General features: G+C 33.4%; 1 protein-coding gene across 1 annotated transcript; it reads left to right on the top strand.

The window, feature by feature from the left end:
- The first annotated feature begins 8,639 nt into the window (after positions 1-8,639).
- On the top strand, positions 8,640-11,691 carry LOC123875862 (ATP-dependent DNA helicase PIF1-like). Its single transcript, XM_045921916.1, has 2 exons — positions 8,640-10,802; positions 11,679-11,691. Exon 1 carries the CDS (start codon positions 8,963-8,965, stop codon positions 10,124-10,126), a length of 1,164 nt encoding a protein of 387 aa, XP_045777872.1. The 5' UTR covers positions 8,640-8,962; the 3' UTR covers positions 10,127-10,802; positions 11,679-11,691.
- The last annotated feature ends 493 nt before the right edge of the window (positions 11,692-12,184 follow it).

Raw genomic sequence — 12,184 nt, 5'->3', positions numbered from 1 at the left:
GATAGGTAATACTTGTATATGAAATAATACTTGTATAAATTATTTAAATCTAGATGTAATTTTTCGTGTAACTTACACGACCTACTCACAGAATAATTATTATATTATAATATACTTAAAGCCATGATATCTTAATGGTTAAGAGTTAAGATGTCCGCTTCCTATTTGAGAGGTCGAAAGTTCAATCCCAGACATGCACCTCTAACTTTATGGAGTTAATTAAGTATGTGTATATTAAGCAATTAAATATTACTTAGGTATTTTACCATTAATGAAAACATTGTAAGGAAATCTGCATGCATGAGAATTTTCTTTATATTAGAATACTATTAGGTTAATAGTAGTAGGTAGGTTAGGATAGATTAGATTGCTAACCCACTCTGGCCTCGCATAGGTATAATGCTGATACTATATATACTACAGAATATCTTTATATACAAAGTTTACAGCTATTTTTGTTATTAGACAATACAAATATGTTTTCTGTAGAGGTTAGTCTTAATTGGATTAAGATTATTGCTGTATTGTATAAAATCGCTTCATAAATAAGCAATTATTTCTCGTAAAAATTAAAGGATAAAAAATGATGATTGTGGGTTATCCGTAAAAGTTACACATATAAACCATTGCAGACTTTTTTATAGACCTTTTTATGGTGTAAAATACTGTAGTACATAAATTATTTTGATCTATCTCCTAGGGTTCAGCCAGCGTTTGCAATGTAAATGCAAAAAAAAATTTTATTTACAATATCAGATTAGAAACCTCTAAAATTACCAGTGTTTCTCTATTATATTATAGTGTAGTGATATGTGTGAAGTCTGTCAAACTACACTTGGCCACCGTAGCCACCGTAGCGGACTATGACCAAACCCTTTCTCATTCTGAAAGGAGACCTGTGCTCAACAGTAGGCAGTGGAAGTCAGGATTTTTTAATTTTAATCTTTTTAGTGTTATAAAAGTCAAAATAGTCATTATGTAAATCTAAAATATTTATTTACCAACAAAACTTTACAAATCACAGCTAGAAGTTCAGTACCTTGTAGCATCAGGATTGAAGAGTTGAAACTTGAAATTCAATAAAAGAGTATATGTTCGGCATTTATTTACAATATTACATCACCAGAAAGAGTTCCTGAATCCCTATGGTTTAGGAGTTATGTACCTTGCATCATCAGGTTTGAGGAGTTCAGATACTTCGTTTAAGTTAAACTTTCCCTTTTTTTTTCTTTAGTCCCACCCTGCTCAATAATGAAGAAAAAAAAAATGTTAACATTTAATCTTGCATTCGGTGTGGTCAACAGTGATGCCAGGGTTACATACTGCTGTACCTATGCAGGGCTATAAGTTATAATGAGTTAACAGTTTAGAGCTGCCACAACTACAGTGATGTGTTATTTTATTTTAACCCAACTGTAACAAAGCCAAAAGGAATGGTTATGATTTTAGCAGTCTATGTATGTAAGTATGTATATATGTATGTATGTATGTATGTATGTTTGTATCCAAGTTCTGTGTGTTCCACCGTAGTGCCTAAACTATTGGGCCGATTTTGATGAATGAGGTGTCAAAAAGTAGGGGTGTCCAATTTTTTTTTTGCTAATGTATCGAGTGAGATGTCAAATAAAAGAGGAGAAAATTCTGAGGTCATGAATACAAATGTACTAAAAAATTAAAATATACCAATGAACAGAAAAACAATTTTTTACTATAATATTTCAGCGTTCACAGTCGAGTTTTATTTTTTCAATCTTATCTTGTAATTTTTAAAGATTTCATACCTAAAAAGGAAAAACAATCTTTACCTTAAACCTCAAACCTTATAGGATCACTTTGTTGTCTGTCTATCTATATGTTTGTCCATCAAACCTATAGGATACTGCCCATTGATCTAGAATCATGAAATTTTGTAAGTAGGATAAGTCTTATAGCACAAGTAAAGGAAAAAAATCTGAAAACTGAATTTATGAATAACAAAAGAATATTAAAATGTGTTTGTTTCAATTTTTAAGTAAGATAAACTATACAAAATTGAGTAACATATGAAAGGGCTTTATTTGTACATTCTAAAAACAGATTTTTGTTTATTTTTATGCACAATAATTTTTGATTTATCTTGTAAAATGTCGGTAAAAATAACCAAGTATAGAACCTCAGTGCACAAGTCTGACTCGCTTTTGGCCGGTTTTTTTTCTATCAAATTGTGTTATCATAGATATCTTTAGACATAAACTACATAATTATTAGACGAGATGTTAACTTTGCATAAAGGTGATTGAAGTTCATTTACAGGCAAGTTACTTGTATCATTTTATTGTGAGTCAATCTCAAAAGACTGATGTACCTATGCTATTGAGGATTTTTTTTGAACTTTAAGAGAAACAATTTTATCATATACATTATTTTCATCTAACTAAAAAACCAACTTTCAAAACCATTACAAAGTAGAAAAATATTTTTTGTTTCTACACGTATATTTACCAGGGCATATATATAGCTTTTTCATCGAAAACTACATAATTCAGTGCTTTTTCTAGGTCAATATCATAGCGATGTAAGCAGATAATTTCAAGAAAAATTACGGTTTTAGGTAGGTTAAGTGTTAATCGTATGTATAGCGTGTAAAAAATATAACTTTTACAAAATCAGGGTTTTCTAGGGTGATAATTTTGGTAGTGACATTTATTTTGAAATCCAAGATGGCGGACATGCACTTTTAAAAAAAATTGATATGGGTATCGTTTTCAGAGTTTTCTAGGGTGCTCATTTTAATAGTGACATTTATTTTGAAACCCAGAATTGCGGACGTATTTTTTTTTTACTAAAAATAGTTACGGATATCGTTTTCAGCTTTTTCTAGGGTGTTCATTTTATTAATGACATTTATTTTGAAATCTAAGATGGCGGACATAAACTTTAAAAAAAATATATATGGGTATCGTTTTCAGAGTTTTCTAGAGTGCTGATTTTGATAGTGACATTTATTTTGAAATCCAAGATGATGGACATGCACTTTTTAGAAAAAAATAAATATGGGTATCGCTTTGAAGGTTTTTTAGAGTATTCATTTTGATAATGACATTTATTTTGAAATCCAAGATGGCGGACATGTACTTTTTTACAAAAAAAATGGATATGGGTATCATTTTCAGGGTTTTCTAGAGTGCTCATTTTGATAGTGACATTTATTTTGAAATCCAAAATGGCGGACATGCACTTTTTCAAAAAAATAGATATGAATATTGTTTTCAGGGTCAGGGGTTTCTAGGATGCTAATTTTGATGATGACATTTATTTTGAAATCCAAGATGGCGGACATGCACTTTTTACAAAAAATATATATTTTAACACAGTTTTTTCTGATTTTGACAAAAGTTTTCACTTTTAGGATCACGAGAAACCTTTAATATCGATTTTGAAAGAAATCTGTGTATTAACAAAAAAATAACACAAAATAGCTACAATTTTATCTGATTTTGACAAAAGTTTTCTGTTTTAAGATCACAGGGAACCCTAAATATCAATTTTGGAAAAAATTGATCCAATAACAATAAAAAAACCTAAAATAGAGCGAGCATAAAAAAAAAAAAAAACTAAAAATCCAAGTGTGAAGCTCGCCTGACTTCATACATACATTACATGTGTAGAAACAAAAATTATTTTTTACTTTTTAGTGTTTCTGGTTTTTGAAGTCGATTTTATTTTTTTGATTTTTTTTATGTTACAATTTTTAGCGGCCCCACTGTACTTTGCTATGCCCAGTTAAAATCCTACTGTTTACTAAGCTTTTACACTGATCGCGAGCAATTTACTCTTATCTATTGAGGTTGAATTCTATTCTCCATCTCCGAAGATATTCATCAGATCTTCACCAAATTTATATAGGACCATATGCACAATATACCCTTTCAAACAAAAAAAAAATTTTTTTAAATCGATCCAGGGATTTTTGAGTAATCGGGGAACATACATAAAAAAAGATTCCGACGAATTGAGAACCTCTTTTTTTTTAATCGGTTAAAAATGATTCGTGTTTATGGTTCAACCTCGAGCACACAGAGGGACTATAGTAATATGCGTCAATACTTTAACATTCTAGCGATCGAATAGATTTTTAACTTGAACTAAATCCTATATGCAGCCTTAATTATTGTATGTATGAAATCGGGCGAGCATAATAAAAGAAACTGGAAATCTAAGTGTTAAGCTCGCCCAACTTCATACAAACATTCACGTGTAGAAACAAAAAATATTTTATTTTGAAAGACAGGTTTAAAATTTTTTTTTTTTTGAACAATTATCGTCATATTTCAACAAATTGATATATGACAATATTTTAATTAAACTATACATTTAAAACTTCCTTTTGAATAGCTATATCTAGGAAAACCGCTCTTGGAAAACCGCAATAAAATCCGTTGCGTAGTTTAAAAAGCGGGAAGCGACTTTATTTTATACTATGTAGACATCTCACATTTCTGACGACAAAATTTCAAAACCTCTAGCTTCCTTTCATAAATAGAAAATGAAAATTATTACTATTCACGCAATACACCTTTGTAGTAATTGCATGCATTATAACATATTTTTATTTATAGGTTCGATGCATCAGGCACAATTGCGTTATGATTCATCAACTGGCAGAATGGTCAACGCGCAATGTGTTGCTATCTCAGCATACGCATCTATTTATTCAAGTCTCAAACGGAGACTCAATTTTACCTCCCATGAAATTGATTCAATTTTATGTTGCGGAGATGAATTATACGCGCGAATCATTGAAGATTTGAAAAAAACTAATAGATATCAAAGCGATTATTTAGATCCTGAATCAGAATTGCCGTCTGATATCCGCGTCGGTAATTTTTTGGCTCATGTAACCAACAATTGGGTTGCAAATAATTTATTTCCACTAAATGGAAATAATTGGAATGTCAGAAACTCGATACTTATTCTAAAAAACCTTTTAATTGAAATTTTTAGCGAAACGCATGATGACGCCACGGACAACTATTTGTTTACGGGCCAACTAAAAACAATGTCGTTTTGGCGTCACCATGGCAAATATTATTTATTCAATAGTCACGGAGTTGATGAAACTAACAAAAGAAACAACGTCGAAAATTTGAACGTCGCACGGCTATTTTGTTCGGAAAATGTAGAAGCATTGGCTACATTAATAATTAAAAGTTATGCACCCTCAAACGATCAATATCAGATAAATAAAATCCGTGTAGAAAATCTCTCCGATTTTAATGAAAATTTACCCACAAGACAGTTAGAGTCAATGCTTACTGATCCAAAATTTACAATTTTAAAACCAGTCGTTGTCCTGGAAAAATTAGACCCGCGTAAAATCAATATTTCAAAATCTCTTAAACGAAAAGCGTCCACCGAGACACCCGCGAAAAAAATTACAGTTGACAAAATAAATGACATAAAATTAAAAATGAACCCAGTTGTTATTGTTAACAAAATTGAAGATGTTGTTTGCAAAAAACAAATCGGTAGACCAAAAAAACAAAAAAATACAGTTGACAAAATAAATGACATAAAATTAAAAATGAACCCAATTGTTATTGTTAACAAAATTGAAAATGTTGTTGGCAAAAAACAAATCGGTAGACCAAGAAAACAACAACGGGGACGTGAAACAACAAAAGAAAATGCGCATTTAGATGCATCAAAAAAGTATAACAAAAACAACCCAGCAACAAATAGAACCGCAGTAAAAAAGTATATGACTAAAAAACCACAAATACATCAAAAAGCCGTGAAAATGTACTCCGCAAAAAAACCCGAAATAAATCAAAAAGCCGTGAAAATTTACACAGAAAAAAACCCCAAAATACACCAAAAGGCCGTTAATACATATAACACTAAAAAACCAGAGATACATCGCAAAGCTGTGAAAAATTACTCCATAAGTCATCCGGAAATAAACACAGCTTCCGTTCAACGGTATAATACAACAAACAGAAACGTCGAGCCTGAATTGCGAGAGTTAAATTTAATTGCCCAAAAACGCGATGAAGAACTTAATATAGTTAAATTGTTTTCATTGAAAAAATCGTCACTATTAGGTCTTGATATACACGTGTGTTCAACCTGTCAAACTCGACTCTTTTTTGAAGAAAAAACTCGCACAAAATGGTGCTGCGGACAAGGCGCCTACAATGTCCAAAATTTAGAACCCCTTACCGAGGAATTTTATAGCCATACGTCGTTTTTAAATAGACCACGCGCTTACAATAACTTATTCGCTTTCTCTGCGTTAGGCGTTTCTCATGGATACCAACAACCTAACACCGGAATAACATTTTTAAAAATTCAAGGTCGTATTTATCACAGAGTATTTGATTTAGGTTATTCGGACAGTACTAATCCTATCGGAATGTATGTACACGACGATAATGAAACTCGCGAACGACAAGCCCAAAATCTAAATCTAGATATGCAAGTGATTCGTTCAATAACAAATTTTATGCACAATGTAAATCCATACATTGAATGTTTCAAACGGTTAAATCGCGAAACATCCGAAAATGCTCACATTATTTTTGAACAAACGTCACGTAGCTCGCATGGAAATATTCTAGGAGATTTGCCGTTAGGCAGGGAAGTGGCCGCCATTATTAGAACAGAAGTAGAACAATTCACTCCTCATTGTATCGCTATTTGGAAAGAAGGTCACCGTAACCCCCACACAGTTGATATTTTACATCCGTGTTATGAAAGTTTTCAATATCCTTTACTGTATCCATATGGTAATCCTGGTTGGTACCCAAATAAATTAGACAACAAAGGCAGTAAGCTGACACAATTAAAGTACATTAGGTGCTTATTACTTTCAGAATCGCGATTTTCGGAATTTAATCGTCTCTCAGAGGAGTGGATTATAGATATGTTTAATAGAATTTCTGATGAACGCTTACGCTATATTAGCAATATGCAGACTAAAAATTCAGATTCTGCTTTAAGATCAGCGCCTCTTCATGAAATTGAAGCATTAAATAATGACGAAACTATTCAAGGCGAAGGTGGTGTTGTCCCTGGAAAAATATATCTCCCGTATAGTTTTACTGGGAGCCCCAGATACATGAAATTAAAGTATCTGGATTCCATCGCTTTGGTGAACAGATTAGGACAACCTTCTTATTTTATTACGATTACTTGTAATCCGAATTGGGTTGAAATTAAACAGTCGGTCCCTTCAGGACAAAAAGCTAACCCATTAATTTGTGCCAGAGTTTTTAATTTAAAATTGTCCCAATTAATTAAAGATATCCGTTCCGGAAAATGGTTCGGAAACTTTGTATACCTCATGCACGTCATTGAGTTTCAGAAAAGAGGCCTACCTCATGCACACATTTGTTTCCGAGTTGAAGGCGGAGGCCCGGTACATAATACCGATATTGACAAATTTGTCAGGGCTGATATACCTAATCCATCTGAAGCCGAAGGGAGGTTGCGCAAAGCTGTACTTGATCACATGATCCACGGCCCTTGTGGCCCTTCTAATAGAACTGATCTTCCTTGTTGGAATGATGAAAAAAAAAAATGCTCAAAATTTTTTCCAAAATGTGAAACAAACACTACCTTCTGTGATGATAGAGGCTTCGTCAATTTAAAACGCAATAGTAAAAACGAAGCCGATATAACATACAGAGGTAGAAAAATTAAAATTAATGATCGTTGGGTAGTTCCATACAACGCCGCCTTACTCCTTAAGTACGATTGTCATCTTAATGTCGAAGTGTCCACAGCTACTGCCGTTATCAAGTACTTATTTAAATATATTACGAAAGGCGCTGATCATTCTCGCGTAGCAGTTGTTTTGGATGAAAATCGAAATGACGAAATCGAAAACTACGTCACTAAAAGATATTTAGGTTCCTGCGAAGCGACGTGGCGTATTTTAGAATTTGATTTGGTTTGCCGCGAACCGAATATAAAACAACTCGCTGTTCATCTGGAAGGGCAACAATACGTTTATTTCAAACCCGGGACTGAAACGGAAGCTGCAAATAGAACGACGTCAGATTTGATAACATATTTTAATCGACCTGCTGGGTTAAATTTTGACAATTTAACGTACCAAGATTTTTACGAAAAATATATTATTCACGCCACACGTCCCCGAACTAAAAACGTCGAAATTTTAGAAACTTCAAATAACCGGTTCGTAACCCGGCGACAACGAGGCGAACTCGTGGCGCGATTATTTTTCGTTGCACCAAATAGAGGTGAACAATTTTATTTGCGTCTTTTATTAGCTTCATATCCCTGTCGTAGTTACAGAGACCTTTTAAATTTGGGTGGTCCAGATTGCATGACGTTCCAGGAAGCTGCCAAAACGGTCGGGCTCGCGAACGATGAAGCTGAGTACGAAAAAGCTATGACTGAAGCTTGTGCTTTTTTCACTGGACCGCGTCTGCGTAACTTTTTCGTTCTTTTGGCTGTGAACGGTATTCCAGTCGCGTCTCTCTGGTCAAAATTCCGCAATCAAATCAGTGAAGATTTCATCCATCGTCAACCCGATGATATTGACCGCGCGTATCATTCATGTCTCGTAATAATCGATCGCCTTTTGAGAAGACACGGTACGTGTCTAATCGAACAGGGTTTGCCAGACGTCGCCGACGAAACGACCGAGTTAGGGCGCGAGCAAACAGAATATAACAGGAATGTTTTGAAAAACTTTGTAAATGATTGGTTACCTAAATTATCGCCGGAACAAAATAAAATATTCGAGTATGTAAATAAACTGGTAACCAATCAAAGCTTTCGGGAAAATCATAACAGCGCAATTTTCATTGACGGCCCGGGCGGCACCGGTAAAACATTACTTTTAAACGTTATTACTGCACATGTTAGGGGTAATTTAAACGGTATTGTTTTATGCACTGCATCGTCGGGTATCGCCGCGCAAAATCATGAAAATGGTACAACCGCACATAGCATGTTCCGGTTTCCACTAAATCTTGTAGACGATCTTGGGTATTGGAATATCACAAACGGTTCGCAAAGGGCAGAACTAATACTCAATGCGAATCTAATAATTTTTGACGAAGCTCCTATGGCTCACAAATGGCTAATTCATTTATTAGAACGATCTTTACGCGATCTAACAAAAATCGACAAAATTTTTGGTGGAAAAATTATTATTTTTGCAGGTGATTACCGCCAAATTCCACCAGTAGTAGTTGACGCAAAACACAATTCGGACGTTTTCAATGCATCAGTTAAATCATCACCTATTTGGCAAAAATTAAAAACATTCTCTTTGGTAACATCACAAAGATGTAGAGATGACTCCGAATTTTCTGAATTTTTACTAAAATTGGGATCAAATCAATTAACTTCTGTAACTTTGCATACAAACCGAACTGTTGAAAATTTAGTAAATCTCTCAATGATTTCATTTGTTTCTAAATTAGATGATTTGATTGATTTTGTTTATCCAAATGTCATATTAACTGAGCCTGATGTTTGCGTTCACAGGGCTATATTATCAACTCATAATGCAAGCGTATACGAAATTAATGCTAAAATATTAGAACTTTTACCTGAAGACCCTTTGCATTTTTACTCGATAGATGAAGTAGTAAGTGACAACGCGGACCAAATCTTTCTAGGTGTCGACGCTTTAAACCGAATGCAGCCAAAAGGAATACCGGAACATGATTTAACTTTAAAAGTAGGATGTGTGTGCATGATTATACGAAATTTAAATTTTTCCGATAAATTAGTGAACGGGACCAAAGTCATTGTAGTAAATACGTCTCCTCGCCTAATAACCGTTCGCAAGCCAGGACTATCCGATGATTATTTAATACCAAGAATTATTTTTAAAGCGCCCGTCGAGCCAGGTAGCCCTATCGAAATGTGCCGCCGTCAATTTCCATTACAAGTTTGTTACGCAATGACTATTCATAAATCTCAGGGTCAAACAATATGCCGTGTTGGGGTAGACTTGCGTTCGGATGTTTTCAGTCACGGCCAACTTTACGTCGCTCTTAGCCGCGCTCAACATCGACAAAATATCAAAATACTTATAAGTGAAGAACGCGTTATAAACGGCAACCCGCTCGCAAATAATGTAGTTTATCCGCCGTTATTGTAAATACAGACAGCTTTCTGAAAATTGTTCACCACGTCAGATGGCAAATCAAGAATCATGATTATATTATATTTTTTAAATTTAGTTATAAAATCAAAATCATGTTGAAATAGCAACTATATTGCGCGTTTTTTATATTTTATTTTTTGCATAAGTAGTTAGTTTATAGTTTACATTTACACACATGCACTGTGTTACTATTCACCGAAATGAAATTAAAGATTTGAAATTGGATCAATTACTGAAGTAAATTACTTTGCTTGTGTATTTATGATCTGTTTGTAAATGATGGACAATATAGTGAGGACAGTACTGAAATTTATCATAGCACATGTTGGATATGGGAATAACAATATTCGTTAATCTTTGTGTTAAACAATATTATTAATATTTGCAATGCAACTGACTTGTGAACTCCTTTGAATCGGAACTGATGAGGTTAGAATTGCTGTAAAAGGATCCGAAAGATGATAGAAGGCTGTGTACAGTGTGGATGAGTGATTGTCCAGTGAGAACGCGTGGTCAGTACTTTCCAGGACGCAGCAGACCGGGAAATGAGGAAGATAAGTTAAAGTGACGGGGAACTTACCATTTTTGAACTCAGGATTCGCAAACGCGAATGTGATGTTGTATTCAAGAGTAACTACTTATAGACTTGGAGCCGAGAAGTTTATTCCATGTAACTTCGGGGGCCAATAGACAAAGTTATTTCCCACTTTGAATTCTCCCTAATAGACTACTGGCCCATGTCCACAAAAATTATGGGTCATATGAACCACCAGGTGACGTATATAAGACGATATAAGAACATACAATAATAAGATTCAGCACTACGCCGTCTCTTGTAAGCTGTCCGAGTGCTGGTGAGAATTCAAAAGTGCCAGTAGAGTGAGTACATTTTAGCCATATATTTTTGTTTAGATTTGAAAAAGTACGACTTTGGTTCCAAAACATTATCTAGCACACAAAAGTACTATTAAAAATAATGCCGTCAAAAAATTATTGTTCATTTGAATGTTTATCGATTATCTTAATTTCATGGTGTACTTGATTTTTAAAGCTGTAAATTTATTTGACTCTGTACAGCAACTTCTTTTTTAACATAATATTGTAAAATACTATTGTTTTATAGTATTGCCCTTCAAAAGAAACTGTTCTAAAAAAAAATATAGAGAATTAAAAAAACTGTTTTTTTTTTTTAAATTATTGCAAAAGTTTAAATATTCATAGATTAATAAAATATAGCAATTTTCTACACTTTTTCCTTGTTTTAAATAGTAGTAAGATAAATAAATTTGAAAAAAATTATGTCGTACATTTTAATGCAGACTTTTAATAATATCTTAACTTTTTTTAATATCTTTTAGGCTAATTAATGAAAATGACGCTACCATTTTAAGGGTGTAATACTTTATGGCCATCTGATACTGTACGGCATTAACATATTTTTGAAGAGAACAATTGATAATATGATAAAATCATTATAATGTCTTACTGACGTTAAAGGGTGTGTATATAATATGTATGACATATAAAAAAAATATTATTTATGCAGGTATGTATTTTAATACTTTCAAAATAAATTAATTTTATGTTCTTTCAAATCACCCCCCGGACCACGGAAAGAGAGGGGGTTGCAATCCTCGATTTTTCCCCCTTGTCGCATAATTTTTGGACAGCGTTGCAGAATAATAGATTAGAAGCTATATTGAAACAGTATAAAACTAATGCCGTCCAAAATGAAATGCCCAAATTTACCCTGTAAATTGTCAGAAAATCAAAAAAATTTACCGACTTTGTGGCGCACCATTTTTTTACGGCACTACGAGCTTTCTTATTATTTTTCATGAATCTATCAATAGTAAAAATGCCATACAAAAATATATGACCAAAATGTACTCACTCTACCTGCACTTTTGAATTCTTACCAGCACTCAGTTGGACAGCTTACAAGTAACGGCATAGTGCTGAATCTTATTATTTTATGCTCTTATATCGTCCTATATACGTCACCTGATGGTTCATATGACCCATATTTTTTGTGGACATGGGCCAATAGTC

Source organism: Maniola jurtina, chromosome 20 (assembly GCF_905333055.1).
Source record: "Maniola jurtina chromosome 20, ilManJurt1.1, whole genome shotgun sequence".
NCBI classification, from domain to species: domain Eukaryota; kingdom Metazoa; phylum Arthropoda; class Insecta; order Lepidoptera; family Nymphalidae; genus Maniola; species Maniola jurtina.
Note: the sequence above shows the minus strand (reverse complement) of the source record. Positions and strands in the feature narration are given on the sequence as shown.

Excerpts from the sequence above, each read along its gene's own strand:
- LOC123875862 (XM_045921916.1), top strand. The coding sequence starts at position 8,963 with ATGTTCCGGTTTCCACTAAATCTTGTAGACGATCTTGGGTATTGGAAT.